The sequence below is a fragment of the Plecotus auritus genome (genome assembly GCF_963455305.1).
Source record: "Plecotus auritus genome assembly, chromosome: X".
NCBI lineage: Eukaryota > Metazoa > Chordata > Mammalia > Chiroptera > Vespertilionidae > Plecotus > Plecotus auritus.
In genome coordinates this window covers 102,638,803-102,656,028 of record NC_137784.1, presented here as the reverse complement: position 1 = coordinate 102,656,028, position 17,226 = coordinate 102,638,803, and the positions used below count along the sequence as shown (strand labels likewise).

The following is a 17,226-nucleotide window of genomic DNA, read 5'->3' as shown; positions in this document are numbered from 1 at the left end:
CGATACATAAAAAGCACCCCTAGTTAATCTATTAACTCAACATTTGGGTTTATATGTTTGCTATACTCATCTCCATTTTTAACCTTCACACCTCAAAAACAACAAAAATGCTTACAACTTTGCACATAATATAACAGCAGGGATGCTTTTCAGCATGGTCACATTCACAAGTTTTTGCACCTGGTGTTTTTCTTAATTATTGCATTTTGTGGTTTAAAATGTAATATATGTTATAGCATGTCATCTGCCTATTTCTGGTTTCTATCAGACTTGCCTCTGCTTACTGTCCCCCTAACCCCAGTGATATCTATGGCTAAGTCTCTGTCAAAGAAGTTATGATACTATATAATAAAGAGCTAATATGCAAATGGTTGTCACACCCTCATACTGTCAGGCCTTAACGGCTCAGGTACTCAACACTGGGGAGAGAGGGATGGGGACCAGCTAGGCTGTAGCCCAGGAGAGGGACAAGCCACACGACCCATGGTCCCGGTTGCCAGTGGCTGCGCCTGCACCTGCAGCCTGGGAGAGGGACAAGCCGCCCGCCCCGCGGTCCTGGGTGCCTGCAGCTGTGGCCGGGGTGAAGCCTCCTGCCCATGGTCCTCTGTAGCTGCGGCCGGCCCGAGTGAAGCCGGCCTGAGTCCTGGGTGCCTACGGCCAGCCAGAGGGAGAAAAGCCTGGGCCCCAGGTGCCTGCGACCAGCTGGAGGAGGAAATCCTGGGTCCCGGGTGCGGGGCGAGGCAGAGGCAGTTAGGGGCGATCAGGCCAGCAGGGGAGGAGTTAGGGCCGATCCAGCAGGCAGGCATAGGGGTTAGGGGTGATCAGGCAGGCAGGCAGAGGGGTTAGGGGTGATCAGGCAGGCAGGGAGGCGAGCGGTTAGGAGCCAGTGGTGTCCCGGATTGCAAGAGGCAGTCAGACATCCCCGGATTGGAGAGGGTGCAGGCTGGGCTGAGGGACACCCCCCCCATCCCATGCATGAATTTTGTGCACCGGGCCTCTAGTGTAATAATAATGATAGCTGTTTTCTTCTGTCACTGTAAATCAGCTTTCTTCATAAAAGTTTTGTTGTTGTTTTATGAATGTGCTATTTCCTCACCAAAGCTAAAATCTTTAAAGGTCTCTGGGATTGTGAATGTAAAAAGGGAAGCTAGACTTTGACTAAACTTACCTGTTTGGTATATTATGATTTACTGTAACACGATCTTTTGATATTTTGAACTAATTTTGACTTTAGTTTGTTTTTTTTTCTCAAACATTTTTTCCTGTAGGTTTTCTCTGACATAATTTACACAGTTGCAAGTTGTACTGAAAATGAAGCTAGTCGATATGGGAGATTTCTTTGCTGCATGTTAGAGACTGTAACCAGGTGGCACAGTGATAGAGCCACATATGAAAAGGTATGACTAATAATATGCTTATATTTTACCCACTCATATAATGACACTTCCAATAAAATCTCTAGGTTGTTCAGTTTTAAAAGGGAAGCTGAGTTTAAGATTCAGTTGTAAAACAGTGTTTAAAATTTAAGCATAATTCATCCATTATTAAAAGTGCTATATATTTTTATCCTATTTCAAACTGATAACATTCCAAATTAATATTATGGAATAAACTGAGCCTTTCTGTGAAAACTACCTATCATTCAAATACACATTATGTTTTCACCTAGAATCATTAGTCTACTTACGTTTCAGCCTCTGCTACTTTGGGGGACAGATTTTTCTTTTAAAGTAACAACCTATTTTTGCCTCTTAGGAATGTGGAAATTATCCAGGATTCCTTACTATATTACGGGCAACTGGATTCGATGGCGGAAATAAAGCTGATCAATTAGACTATGAAAATTTTCGGCACGTTGTACATAAATGGCATTACAAACTAACCAAGGTAAAAAAATGTATTTCTCAAAGGTGTTTTTTTCTCTCTTCATACTTACACTTTTATAATGATCTTAAAATGTTTGTTGTAGGCATCAGTACATTGCCTTGAAACAGGCGAATATACTCACATCAGGAATATCTTGATTGTGCTAACAAAAATACTTCCTTGGTACCCAAAAGTTTTGAATCTGGGTCAGGCTTTGGAAAGAAGAGTGCATAAAATCTTCCAAGAAGAAAAAGAGAAGAGGCCTGATCTATATGCATTGGCTATGGGGTAACACAATTATACTTTAATGTGATTTTTATGAGACTAGATAACAGAAGGATTCTGAAGACTTTAAAATGTTTTACAGTGTTGAAGTTTATTTTCTGCTTTACTTCAGGAAATTATGGGAGATTATGCGATCATGTTCCCACAGGCTGGTGAGAGTTGTCACTTCTGATTATCAGCTTCCGGTCTATACTGGATGATAGTTTCACAAGTCATATAATATGTACTGGTTTTGAGGAAATGTAATTTTATCATCACTTGGGTTATCAGATCTTCAATAGTGGGGAAAAAAAGGCATCTTAGTTTAAGGATTAATTTACATTGAAATTTTTATTTACCTTGCTAATTTTATTCTTTTAAACCTCATGTTTGTACTTTTTGATTTGTATTTGTATATTTAAACACTTTGTGCGACTTTCAGCTACTCTGGGCAGTTGAAAAGTAGAAAATCATACATGATACCTGAAAATGAGTTTCATCACAAAGACCCCCCTCCGAGGAATGCAGTTGCCAGTGTACAAAATGGGCCTGGTGGTGGGTCTTCTTCATCGTCCATAGGAAGTGCATCTAAATCTGATGAAAGCGGTGCTGAGGAGAATGGTATGCTTATTTGTAGAAATTTATAAATAATATGGTTTGTTTCAACAAACTGAAATGTTTTATATCACATGCCACGTAAAATGCTGCCTTATAATTACTTCTTTATTCCCCAGGTAAGAGTATGTAACTGTCAAGGAGTAATTAATCCTTTGTTTCTTCTAATTAAACTCTAATCATTTTGCTATGAAATTGTAGTTTACTTATATTTAGGGGATTGTCAAATAAAATCTTACCTTTATTTCAGATAAATCAAGGGAGAGATCTCAGTGTGGTGTGAAAGCTGTTAATAAAGCTTCTAGTGCCACACCAAAAGGGAATTCAAGCAATGGAAATAGTGGCTCTAACAGGTAGGAACAAGTCAGTAAGAAACCCTTAATGATTAAAAACATGAAATATATTTTATGACTGTTTGTCTTAAAAATCTTACATTTTTATTCTTAAGCAGCAAAACCGTTAAAGAAAATGACAAAGAAAAAGGGAAAGAGAAAGAAAAAGAGAAAAAAGAAAAGACTCCAGCTACTACTCCAGAGGCCAGGGTACTTGGTAAAGATGGTAAAGACAAACCGAAGGAAGAACGACCAAATAAAGATGAAAAAGCAAGAGAGACGAAGGAAAGAACACCTAAGTCCGACAAAGACAAAGAAAAATTCAAGAAGGAAGACAAAGCTAAAGATGAGAAATTCAAGACCACTGTCCCCAACGTAGAATCAAAATCGACTCAAGAAAAGGAAAGAGAGAAGGAGCCATCCAGAGAAAGAGATATAGCAAAGGAAATGAAATCAAAGGAAAATGTAAAAGGAGGAGAAAAAACTCCAGTTTCTGGGTCCTTGAAGTCACCTGTTCCCCGATCAGATATTACTGAGCCTGAAAGGGGCAAGTTTGCCTTTCTTTATATTTGTTTGCCTTTGGTCTTTGTAACGTATATTTGCGTTTGTCTCCTTGTTTTGGCAAGTTATCTAGGAACTTTACTGGGGCAGTTAATACTTGATGACCTTAAAAGTTGGTCATATTTTGAGGTTTTTGAAAAAAGTGGAAGTATGTCTTATTGTGACTATTTTTTTTCCCCAACAGAACAAAAACGCCGCAAAATTGATACCCATCCTTCTCCATCACATTCCTCAACAGTAAAGGTTAGTATAGCCTGAGGAAGGCAGCGTCCATATTAGGCTCACCTGTTTGGAATACGTGTCCTGACTTCCTTCAAGTCTTATACCAAGTATTCACTGGAGCCACTGGAGGTTTCATGTTGCATTAGAAAATGAATTTTTTACATATTGGTGGACTGATATTTTTTTCTATTGAGTATTTTTGTAACAAAAAATGTTACAACTTCAAGGACTGAGCACTAATTTTATAGTGTTTAAAAGTGCAAGAGAAATTTTACCCAGAAGTGCCTCACTGCTTTAAGCAGTCTTTTTGGAGTGCAATGGTGGCTACAAGCAAATGAATCTTTTCAGCAGAATGAAGCCTATTTTTCAGCATAAATATTGAAGAATATATAGCACTGAAGACTTCCTGGATGACACAGGATAAACAAGATACCTCTGAATTCATCAAGCTTCTTGATGAGCATCATACCGATGTGTGCCTTCTAAGAAGGAATCTTGAAAGGAGTTCCATTTTAAAGTCTCCTTGGTGATCAGTTCTCCTGTAGTGTATATTCAGTGAGCATGCAGCTTCTGTTGTATCTTCCCTTGGAGGTTTGTTTATACCCATTGGGTTCCCAACAAGTTGAACCTTGCGTTACCATAAAAGCAGATGTGGCATCCAATCCTACCACCAAGCAAAGAGAAACCCCAGGCATTCAACTGCAGCACAAAATCGTGGGTGTAGCCTTCTTGAAGACTCAGGGTAGCCATTCCTTGCTCGATATTTAATTTTAATTCTAAAGCCATCTAATTTCATGGAATCTTTGAATTTGCAATACGTTGAACTTTAAAACTGTAAGTTAACTAATTCTTCATCAAGAGCACTGTGGTGGAATACCGTAATTTATTTTCTTTTTTGTTTTTTTTTTGTTGTTTTTTTTTTCTGTTTTTTTTTTTGTTGTTGTTTGTTTGTTTTTGTTTTGTTTTGTTCTGGGAGGTATGAGCTTCACCATCAGAGGCACATTGCAAAAAAAAAAATCAGTCTTTTATAAAATACATTTTGTTTTCTTGTTAATATAATGCCACTGAGTTTTCTGGCTAGGATATGAAATGTGTATATTATGTTTGAGTCACAGTAAAGTAAAAATGGAAACCTCCCAATTAAAGAAAAACTATGTACGATAGTGTTGTTCTTCCACAGTGACCTCCACTATTTTAAACTTTTTGTGTAGGAAAAAAATAATTTGATTTCTTAAGCCTCTTAACATTACCTGTAACTTACAGTGTAATGGGAAATGTGGCATTGACATTTATTTTTAAATTCTGAGCAGAGAAAGAGTTTTATTTGTTACATTGAGTACATATGATTTATTTAGTTTTTTAAACATTACAATTCCATTACATGGTTTTGCTTTTTTTTTTTTATTGTTGATATTCATGTACTAATGACATCACGAGATTTATCCTCACAAGAAGTAGCTGGTTTATTTCCAGGTTACAGCCATACTTCCCAAAGTTCTTCTGGGTTCTGAGAACTATGCCAGCTCACCTGTCATCTCCATTCATTTTCTACAGGACAGTCTCATCGAACTCAAGGAGTCTTCAGCAAAGGTTTGAGTCTTTTAAAATCATCATGCCTAAGTAATACCAAAAAATTCTTTACCCTTACCCTAGTAAATTCAGTGATCTATTAGGATAACTTTAAAAAATACCTATCACAAACTGAAAATGGATGACAATGGTCCCTTTTAATGAGATTGTTCTAAAATGTGTGTAATGTGGCAACATTTCTATAATCTCTCCTTGCTTGCTGTGTTATGCATTACCCATTTATGCTTCAAAATCTGGAAATTAAGGTTTGGGGAAGACATTGTTGGCTTGTTTTGGGGAGTAGGCTTATATAATTTCTTAAAACAAATCTGTCAGGTGATTTTCTGACTTTTTTTAGGCAGCCTGAAAGACCAAAACATAAATTTGATTCATTCACATAACCATTCTAAAAACTGAGCCCATCTCAATCCATAAAATTATTTATATTGCCTATGCTGAGCTACCGTTTTGGTAGTTGCAGCATAATATCAAGAAATATGGTCAATATAAACTAATCATTTTCCTGGAGGGGAAACACTCAATTTGATGGTTGTGTTTACATGTCAGTATTAATTCTTGCCTATTACTCTACTTTCTTGAGTAGTACTGCTACTAAAAATAATGCGCAGTTTGTATATCTTATTACAGAGTTCATTTCATTATTGTAGTTGAATTGTCCATTGTTCATGTTATTTTGTCTTTATTATTATAAAACTTGTACTCTACTTTACTTTTATATTCTACTTTGCCTCCTCTTATATATCTGCTAAGTATGATTATTCTTTACTGGTGGACCAATACAAAATGAAATTTTGAAACAAAGCCAGTTGACAGTAGTAATTGCTTCTAGATCTATAGCTTTATAATGAAATGTCTGTGGATATTGGGCAAATAAGCATTAATTTTTAACAGTTTAGATTAGCCATTGTGCCTGTGTCCTGAAATTGTAGCATTGTTTTTAGAATATACTGTATTAATCAAGAGTATCAGCTTGTACTGTGAATGCTTTCTTTTAAAGTAAAACTTTTCATTGGCTACATTAAATATGTATTGCAATATAGTAGGTTTTCACAACCAGTTTGGGATTATGTATGTCAGTCTTAATCATCAGTGGCTTGTGTGGGCTACTTTAAATTTATGGTTTTACAATGTTGCCTTGTGAGTATTTCCTGAAACATATTTTGAAGCAGTTTGAAACCTGCTGTTATATAAAGTTAACTGGATTTTCTAATCAATGATGAAGATTATGGTTCTTTACATTTGTGAAAACCTTTTGAAAATAAACATATGTGAGAGAAACATATGTTATCTCATTTTGTGCTCATTACAGTGCTATGAGGTAGATAGTATAGGTGTTAGTGTATTTTTGACTAAGAGACTGAAAATGTTCTTGGTCCTTTCCCAGTGGCATATAACTTGTCAGTATCAAAACTTGGACTACAGTTAAGATTCCTCAGGTGTTATTACCACAATGAAAACAAATTGAAAGAAAAAACATTATGGTTCCTTGATTCTTAGCACCCATTTCAACAGTAGTTGACAGGGTTCCTAACTCCTTTAATGTGTTTGTCTTGTTTTTTAAACTTATAATGATTTAAGTCAATGTTACTACTACTACTTCTCTTTCAAAAAAAAAAAAAAGATGGTGACTTTTTGGGCATTTAAAATTCAATAGTTTTATTACACAGACAACCAGAAAATTTTGAAAATGGCATATGAATACACTTCTAAAAATCATGTGTTTCACACCACTTTTCAGATCTTTTGTGCTTTAGTATGGTACCTGGCAATATTATTTGGTGTTCAATAAATATTTGAAATGAACTCTTAGGCCTTTGGACTTTGGTAAAGCATCCAAAGTTTACTGGTCTGCACAGTAATTGATGTTGCATTTTTATGTGTATAGGAAATTTTAATAGCATATATATGTCTTAGGGCAAAACTTACTGGACTTAGAATGATCTCTAAACTTGATCTGTATATACTTACTGTTCCTGGGGTAGCTTTTATTTTTTAGAGGACTCAAAAGAAGTGTGTCTATTTTTTCATGCTGTCTTGTCACTTGTACGTATAAAATTGTTTCCCTGCTTTAGTTTAACCTTTGAGTTATGCCCTGGGATACTCTTTTAAAATTTTCTTTTACTCACTATTTTTATTTGATTAGTTAAAGAGAGAAAAATCTAGCTTGGTATCCAAATATTTTGTCAGTTCACCCTTTATCCCAATTTCCAGTTGGCATAGTTTCAATTTTGGTCAGTTGTATTTTTACCTAGCAATCCTACTATAGTTGCATTTGATAAAGAATGTGTGAAAAGCATGCTCCTTTAATGTAGGTTCTGTGTAATTTAGGAGGGCAGCAATAACCACCTCAAAAGAGAATGCTGCTTTTAATTTCTATTACCATCTTAAAACAAGTTTTTACAACCAAAGCCAAGCCTGCAAATTAGGCTGTCTTTATATATTGTAGCCTTAATAAAAACGTAGCAGTGTTCTCTAAAACAGATTTTGAAAATCAATCAAATTTTTTTTTGGATAATGAACCTAATGTCAAAAATAAAAGCAAATAAAAACAAAAATTCAGCAATGCTTCATGCAGATCAATTTAACAAATCATTAATTTTATTTGGCAGACATTTATTGAGTACTCACTGTGTGTGTGTACAAGGCACTAGTAAGTGTGTAAAAGCAGAAAAGATACATTAGTTCCTTACCATACTGGAAACTATGTATGCTAAAAAATAAATGACATGAATTTAACAGGGAATACCTGTCACAAAAAGGTTAATATGAAGTAATATGAGTTTACTAGAAAGTGAGTTGCAGAGTGGAGGGACAGTCAAATTGATGATGACTTCTGAGCTGAATTTGAAGGCTAAGTAGGATTTTAAGAGATTAAGGTAAAAGTGAACAACCATTTTGGTGAAGAAAACTGGGAAGGGCAGGGTGTTAGGGAACAGTAGTAGCCACAGCATATATAATGCTTTGGGTGCTCCCTAGTAGGATATAATTGTGCAAAGATTGCGAAGAGTTCAGAAAACTTAAGCTGAAGAGTATGTATTTTATCCCATAGGTAATGAGAGACTGTTTTTGTGGAAAAGAGTATTGTGATCAGCACTATTCTTAAGAGGGTAGAAAGAAGGAATATAATTGAATACATTTATAAACTAAAATTTTCTAGGTTTCTCAATTTCTAGCAATACAGAATTCAAGTTAGGCACAATTGAAAACTTCATTCTTGTGTATGTGTGTGCGTGTGTGCGCGTGTGTATGTGTGTGCACATGGGTGCTTATTTGTAACAAAACTTTTTTTTGTTTCTATTGGGAGAATTAAGCAATACTTCCTTTAGAGAAATCTTTTTCAAGTATTGCAGTAATATATTATTTCCATTGTCTTGTCAGTTTCATGAGTAATATTAAGGCAGGAATACAACTCGTATACAGAAAATCTTGAAGTGTCATTTAATGCATTATACCCAGCAAGAGTACATTTTGCACAAACACTTTTATGACTGTTTTTCATTCTCTTGCTCTTTGTTAATAATGAACATTTTGTTTATTTCAGTTGATCACCAACTTTTAAAGATTGAAATTTTTAAAGAATCTACTTCTGTATTGCTATGGCACTATTTCTGAGCTAGCTGAATTGAAAATATTTGGTGGTGTTAAAAAAATGTGTTTCTTTAATTCTCAAAGTGATGTTTGTCTTTTTCATGTATTCCTTTGAATATCAAAGGATTTCATTTTGTAACAATATTTGACTTCTGACTCACTGTTCTTTTCGTTGCTAAGGTATATCTAGAATTGTGTAGTTAACAAGTTATATTCAGTATTCTGCTGCCTAATACTTTTAATGTCTTAAACATAGCTTGTAGCACAGTTATAAATGCTGTAAGGTTAGGTATTTGATTGCTTCCTTAATGATTTCTTTTATAGTAGATTTCCATATTTACAACTTGCATAAGTAAGGTTATCTCTTAATTACTAGAGTTAGCAAATCCTTGATCTTTGGCTGTTTTATTGCCTATGGACTTTTTGGCAGAGAAAGAATAAGCAGAGGAGAACATTGGTTTATCATTTTTCAGTCTTTGAGGTGTTTCATCATCCGCAGCTGACTATATAGTTTGCTGAGTTATTTAGAACTAGTAAGACAAAATTCACAGTTAGTTATGATAATTAGATAGAATCTGAGTGCTTTCAGAATTGGAGACTATGTAGCCTTTACATTTGTAAAAATAATTTAGGATAATCTATGCATGATATACTCTGAGGCAGAAAAGACTTATTAGTTATGGCTAGGCTTTATTTTATACTTTTGCTTACTGTCATTGATTGCCTATCAGTAGATGGTAAAACTATTTAAAATTTCCATGATTTTGTAGAGGTTTGTAATTTTTTTTTACAGTAGAGAAAGTCTAGTCACTATTTTTCACATATGGACTCTTGTAATGGTGGTTATAGATCTTCACAATAGAGCTATAAAAAGAACTGTAGCTTGTGAATCTACTAATGAATCTCAGTCAAGGCAGGAATGAACTGGTAATTTTATAAGCCCAAGAATTGAAATCTTTGCAAAATTTGTGCCATGCTCTTTTATTTTACCTCTTGTAATCCAGACAGCTGACCAGTTTTGACTTGGGGTCTAACTACCAATTGTCTTTCATTAAATAAACAAGCAAATAATACCAATACTGGAAAACTTATAATCTTTAGTAATGTTGCCTTAATTTAACAGCTCTACCTTAATCATACTCCTTCACCACTGTCCAAGAGTAAGGAGAGAGAAATGGACAAGAAAGATTTGGACAAGTCAAGGGAAAGATCCAGAGAAAGAGAGAAAAAAGATGAAAAGGACAGGAAGGAACGGAAAAGGGTTTGTAATTTTTTAAAACTAGTTTGGAAAGCTCGTTATTGTGTACAATAGTATGTTTGTTGCCTATCTTTAAAGTACTAGTTTGTTGCATGGCAATCCGTTATTTAGTGTTTTAATTGGTATTTTCATCCTAAAGTGTGTTTGAATCTTCTACAGTAATAAGGATCTTCAGCCTAATAATCTCTCCCAGCTCTGCTTGTCTTTCATGTCATTTTACCAAGTATGTGAAACTATCACAACTATTCTACAATGCTGTGCCCTTGCATAAAAGTAATACTTTAAAACAAAACAAAAGAAAAAACTCTTGATCAATGTAGTTCACAATTCTTGGTTCTAGGATCACTCAAACAATGACCGTGAAGTGCTACCGGACTTAACCAAGAGGCGAAAAGAGGAAAATGGAACAAGTAGGTAGACTTACCAATACTTTTGAAACAATTGTCAAACTGAATTGGCAACAGCTTTCATGATTCTCTTTTATAATTTTAGTGGCAGTTTCAAAACACAAAAGTGAAAGTCCATGTGAGTCTCCTTATCCAAATGAGAAAGACAAGGAAAAAAATAAGTCCAAATCTTCAGGCAAAGAAAAAGGTGGTGATTCATTTAAATCAGAAAAAATGGATAAAATCTCCTCCAGTGGCAAAAAGGTAAATTAGGAAAACAAAGGAACAATATACTTAGAAAATTAACCCTTTGAAAATGCAGCAAATATTGAGGTTCTTTTATAGTCAAGTAGTCTTTTGTTAATTATTTGGGATGGAAAGATGAGACTGTAGGGGAGGGCAGGTTATCTGGGGGATTCAAACGAACTCGGTCCCAAATTACTGGAAGGGTAGAATTAGTTTACCTCTGAAATTCCTTTCCTCTCCATTCCACTCCCACCTATTTCTGTTCATTGAGTTTCAGCCTTTCTTTTTGTGTTTTCTTTTTTCTCCATCAACAGTGCTTTTTAATTTCTCTGTATTCATGAGATTAAAATATGATTACATGAATTCTCCCTGATCATTACAGTGTCAAAGTAAAAAATGTTTGTGATTCTAAACATTTTTATAACATTTTCTCCTAATAACCTTATGTGTTTGCAACTTGTATTTGATTCTCACATTAAGTGTAGTGTGCATTCTCTTAGGTACTTATTAATGAATGATATTCAAAATATATATCATGCATCAGCCATTAAGTAAGCAAGTCATCACTAAAGTGTAAAGCATTATTATGTTGAATATTCAAAATATGTATATTTTATACATTTATAGTTGTTACATTTATAGTTATTAAAAGCAGTTTTAGAAAATTATAAGGTGATAGTTTAAAAATTTCTGTATGCTTTAGAGGGAGGTTGCTCCTTTTATTTTTTAAATTGAGTTAAAATTTACATAACAAAATTAGCCATTTTAAAGTATACAAGCAGTGGCATTTAGTATCTTTACAATGTTGTGCAATCACCATCTCTGTCTAGTTCCAAAACATTTTCATCACCTCAAAGGGAAACTCCATACCCATTAAGCTGCATTCCCCATTTTCCTCTCCCTTTATCCCCTGAAAAAAAACCTAATCTGCTTTCTGTCTCTGTGGATTTATCAATTTTGGATATTTCATATAAATGGAATCATGTAATAAGTGGCCTTTTGTATCTGACTTCTTTCACTTAGCATAATGTTTTTGAGATTCTTCCATGGTGTAGCATGAATCAGTAGTACTTCATTTCTTTATATGGCTAAATAATATTTCATTGTATGAATATACCACATTTGTTGGACTTTTGTGTTTTCCACCTTTTGGCTATTGTGAATAGTGCTGCTATGAAGTATATGTTTGAATACCTGTTTTAAAATCTCATGTGTATATACCCAGGAGTGGAATTTCTGGGTTATATGGTAATGCTATGTTTAACTTTTTGAGGAACCACCAAACTGTTTTCCACAGTGGCAGCACAATTTATATTTCTACCAGCAGTGCCTGAGGGTGCCAATTTCTCTACATTCTTTTCAACATTTTTTTAATTTAAATTTTATTTTTTATTACATAGCCATCCTAGTGGGTGTGAAGTGGCATCTCATTGTGGTTTTGATTTTGCATTTCCTTAATGACTAATGATGTTGAGTATCTTTTCATGTGCTTTTTGGCCATTTGTATATCCTCTTTGGAGAAATTTATTCAGATGCTTTGGCCATTTTTAATTGGATTATTTGTCTTTTTGTTGCTCAGTTGTAAGAATTCTGTATATAGTCTGATACTTAGAACCTTATGAGATCTACGACTTGCAAATACTTTCTCCCATTTGGTAGATTGTTTTTTCACTTTATTGATAGTGTAACTTGATGCATGAAAGTGTTTATTTGATGAAGTCCAATTCTTTGTTGTTGCTTGTGCTTTTGGTGTCATATTAAATAAATTTTTGAAGAAAAATTTATGACTGGTGGGTGATTGAAAAGGGATTTTGAGCTGATTTTTTAATTTGGTTTTCCCTTCCCCAACTAATTCCACCATTCCTTATAGGAGTCCAGGCATGATAAAGAAAAGATAGAAAAGAAAGAGAAACGGGACAGTTCAGGAGGAAAGGAAGAGAAGAAACAATATCCTTTTCATCTTATTGATGCTTTTAATCAGTGAAATGGAAAGCTTTGATACTGTTCATGTTTAGAATTGTACCCTTGTAGTATGTGCTCTAAATGCTTAAGAGCCTCTTAGCTTTTAAATGGTCTCTCCAGTTAATCCTCTCAAATATAAGAAATGTGGAAGTGGGAGAGTTGATATATTTTTTAAACTTCTTTGTTGACTGAGGTTGTTTTATGCCACTAAGGGATTTGGAGTCCTTCTGGCTGTATTATCATTGAGAGGAAGAAAAAGAACAGAGTCCCTTGGGCTGGGAGCATGGGGAATTGAAGGGCAAGATGATGCAACAGAAAAGCAGAGCTGGTAGAGTTTGAGGCTACCAGCTGATTAGAGCCAAATAGGCCTGCAAGCTAAGGGATTGTACTAAAAGATGAGACACCATTCTTTTTTCCCTAGTTTTCCCCTTAATTTGTCATCTACTCATAAGTCCTCGGACAAACACAGATAATGAAGACTTTCCATCAAGGTGAGTGTTCTCTCACCTCCTTTTCATTTAAAGAGAAATTTTATAAAATGAGGTCTGATAATGATGAAGAAACTAGATCCATTTTGCAAAGTAAAACTTGAATTTTTCATCTAAATATAATGACTAGGTCTTTGGGTATAGATGCAAAACAAAATTCACAGTTATTTTTAAGCTGTTTTCATTTTAAGCTTGCTGATTAGCTATGCTTTTTTTTTTTTTTTTAACACCAAGATATATTTAAGAACATCTGGCTTTCTTTTCACCACTCATTCCCATCTTCTCTGGATAATTAATTACCTTTTTTTAAGTGCCATAGCCTTGTAGGTGGTCGTGGCATTTGCATTTTACAGGTGAAGAAATTGAGACTCTGAAAGGTTAAGTTGAGGATGGTGACAGAGACTCTAGCTGACAGAGCCAATACTTAAACAGAGGTCTTCTTGCCCTTTCATGTTCTCTGTTCTTTTTGCCTGTTCATGCAGACATGTTATTCAGAGATTTTTATTTTAAGTTTTTGTGCCTCTTTTTCTACCAGTGCCCAGGTTTTGCAAAGCTGAAAAATCTGTCTGTGCTTTTAGTTCTGGAATTTAAAATCCTCAGCTTTGTTTTCAAGGTATTCATGCTGTATGTGAGATTTAAAAAGTGTTTTAACCATCTTCAGTAAATTGTATGTGGACAATAGTCCACTGTCTTTGTGGTCAGAGTGTTCACCCTAATATAGACTTTTATGAGCACTCACTCAGGTCATCATCTAAATAGTTATTGTTTGGTGATGCCTTAGGATTATTGAGGTATGTAGGATGATTTACCCTCTACATTTAATGGTTTGATATGACTGTATTTGAAGTTTTTGACTCTTTTTATAGTCCATTTTCCTGCTTCCATATTAGCTGTCACTTCTTAATGATATCAAATATGCTTGCTGTCTGTACCCTCCCCCAAATATTTACTGCTTCCATTTTTTTTAATAAAACCATATAGAAAACCAAGACTCTTTACAGTTGTTTTGAGAGTGAGAAATGTCTAAGAGCCTGTTCTGTATTAGGGTATGAGCTATAGGGTATAGTTTTTTTTATTGTTATTTTGGTTGCAAAGCAGGGTTTTGAGGTTCCAGATAGGCAACCTAATGGTGTGCTTTTTCTGCTTCGTTATCTGTGCTTGTTATCTAAATAGTAGAGTAGGATAAAATGAGAATTATGAGAGAGCATTTAGAATTCAGTAATTTTTTAAAAATTAGAAATATCGTAAAAGTAATATTATTTGCCCATTCTTCAGTTTTAGTCATCTCCACCTCAACAACTAGCTGTCTTCTCTAGTGAACTATAAACTCTTATTCTTTTTTTATTCTTCACCTTAAGCTTTTATTTAATTTTCATATGTTTTTATTGATTTCAGAGAGAGGAAGGAAGAGGGAGAGGGAGAGAGAGAAACATCAATGATAACAGAGAATCATCGATCAGCTGCCTCCTGCAGGCCCCCTACTGGGGATCCAGCCCACAACCCAGGCATGTGCCCTGACTGGGAATTGAACCATGGCCTCTGTTTCATGGGTCGATGCTCAACCATTGAGCCACAACAGCCGGGCTTAGCCTTTCTTTCAGTTTGGCATTTTGCTTTTTACTTCTCCTTTCACACAGTCTCCTTATTAAAGAAAACCAAAAATCCCACCTCTTATATCTTCGTTAGGAATGGGCTAACTATAACTAACAACTTTCACTGTGATTTTACCCATCTCTCTTTACTCAGTGCCTAAATATTATTCTTTGGTATGTGAAAGTTAAGCTAAAGATTCCTTTGAGTTCTTCACATAGGCCATGGATTATTTGTACTTTACCTCTCTATATAATCTCTCAGGACCAAAGGCAGGAAAAGACTGGCCTGAGGTGTTAGGTGTTAGGTTGGTGGTCTTGTAGCAGAGCTTCTCAATTCATATACCCTTTTAAGGTTCATTTAGCATGATGGTCATTCTGTTCAATTCCTTGATGACAATTATGTACTCTACTTTCTTCTTGGGTAGTCTCAATTTTGTGAGGTTGATATTTTCTTTTGCCAGCTGCCTCCTATTGGGATACATTCTAGGGTTGGTTAGGTCTTTCCGTTGTTCTGCCTTTACCTTTAGAGGTCTCATAATATCGGATTGGCACCATTTACTGTTAGGCTACTTCAAATATGCTGCTTCCTACTGTTTTTAATTTTATTTTACATTCTACAGAAAGGAGAGCTGCTGCATGTCTCACATTTCTGTGATTCAAAGATGTCATTAATTTTAAGAATCATTGGTTTCTATACCTGTTTTATTGAGAAGAGTGAATAGAGAAAGGACATTTATGATAAATATCATCCTGATTTCAGAAACATTAAAATGATTGCATTAGAGTTAAGAAATACAATATATAAATGTGACCCAGGTTAAATTCCTTGCAAAGTCTTTTGTCTTCTTTTTCTGTCACATAAGTTTTACTTGCACTATTCTTCCTGCTTGTTCTCTATCTTTTCTCACTTGTTATTGCTAAAGTCTTTGTCCAAATTCCTTATCTCTCCTTGATTTAGTTCCTTGAACACTACTAGCCGCTTTGCTTTTAACCTTTCCTTTAGTTTAATCTTTAAAAATTCCTGCCATTTAAATTTTTCTTTTTAGAACCATCCTTTAGCTTCTCAGTTTGAATTTGATACATGTGGTCCTCAATTCATGAATGTTGAGCTCAGTTAAATCATTGAGAGTCCTTTTAGAACCAGATGCTATACTAAACTGAGACTTTCTCCCAGATTTTGAGAGGCTCAATCTTGGACTTTATTCTTGATTTCAAAGACTATTAGCTGTTAGCTCTATCCTCTCCATCTGTATTTGTAATATACTACATTCTTATTCTAATCCTCCACTCCAATAAGGCCTAATATATTTTGCAGGTCCATCTCTCAGCTCCAGTCTCATATGTGTAACTTAATCAATTCTTTTATGCTCTAAACCCAGGGTTGTAAATTCTCAGCCCATGGGCAGAACATGGCTCATTAGATGTACCTTCTGGAGTCACACAATATTTAACATTTTTAAAAAGTGTTCATCTTGAAAAATCAGAAGAGTTGACAAATCAGAATTTCAGTTTCTCTTGAAAAATTGGGACATCTGGCAATATTGTGTTCTGATTTTTGAATGGCAGCAATCAGCTAGACCTGCCTAGGTGCCACCCCCCCCTCCCGGCCCCGGCCCCTTATATAGAGAATGGGTCTTTTTTAAATTTTTATTTTACTTCAATCAGTCCCCACCCAACTCACTTCATCTGTTTCCATTATATACTATATACTAACGCCTATAAACAATTGATTTTATAATTACTGTTATGAGCCTTATTTCGACTGAAGTGCTCAAAGATTGCTTTATTTTAGGACTGTGTTGCCATGTCAAGGCATAGTCCTAGATGCTGGGAATGTGTTAGAGTAGAGTGTGTCCAATTAAGTTTCTTTCTCAGTAGTTTCCCATTGCTTATGTGTGTGTGTGCTTTCTTACAGAGTCCTAGTCACTGATTCTTATTTATATATGAGTATGTTACATGTCCCTGAACTTAGATTGTGATCTTGTTAAAGGCAGTAACTTCATTCCTTTCTTATAATCAAACAACCAAGTATTTTTCTTTATTACCTGTTAGGTTTCAGCAACTCGGTTAACTTCAGATGGAGAGCTATGTACAGAAGTATTAAGTCTATCTCTTTGGGATTGATGAGAAACAGCATTGACTTTTTTTTTTCCCTCTCAAAAAAAGGTTCTGTTTATTTACAGCATTTGATAATATACTGTTTAAAAAGAAGTTACTTTGTATGCTGCAACATATTTTTGAGGGCAGGTTTATTGT

General features: G+C 35.0%; 1 protein-coding gene across 1 annotated transcript in view; it reads left to right on the top strand.

Moving 5' to 3' along the window:
- THOC2 (THO complex subunit 2) overlaps nt 1-17,226 on the top strand; it is a 111,897-nt gene that overhangs the window by 91,400 nt on the left and 3,271 nt on the right. Inside the window, exons 20-32 of the mRNA XM_080653130.1 lie at nt 1,269-1,397; nt 1,756-1,887; nt 1,970-2,154; nt 2,573-2,751; nt 2,996-3,098; nt 3,194-3,624; nt 3,823-3,881; nt 5,415-5,450; nt 10,162-10,299; nt 10,637-10,706; nt 10,789-10,946; nt 12,799-12,875; nt 13,336-13,381. Of these exons, the coding sequence (XP_080509256.1) occupies nt 1,269-1,397; nt 1,756-1,887; nt 1,970-2,154; nt 2,573-2,751; nt 2,996-3,098; nt 3,194-3,624; nt 3,823-3,881; nt 5,415-5,450; nt 10,162-10,299; nt 10,637-10,706; nt 10,789-10,946; nt 12,799-12,875; nt 13,336-13,363 (1,725 nt within the window). The 3' untranslated portion in view covers nt 13,364-13,381. The remainder of the gene's footprint in view (nt 1-1,268; nt 1,398-1,755; nt 1,888-1,969; nt 2,155-2,572; nt 2,752-2,995; nt 3,099-3,193; nt 3,625-3,822; nt 3,882-5,414; nt 5,451-10,161; nt 10,300-10,636; nt 10,707-10,788; nt 10,947-12,798; nt 12,876-13,335; nt 13,382-17,226) is intronic.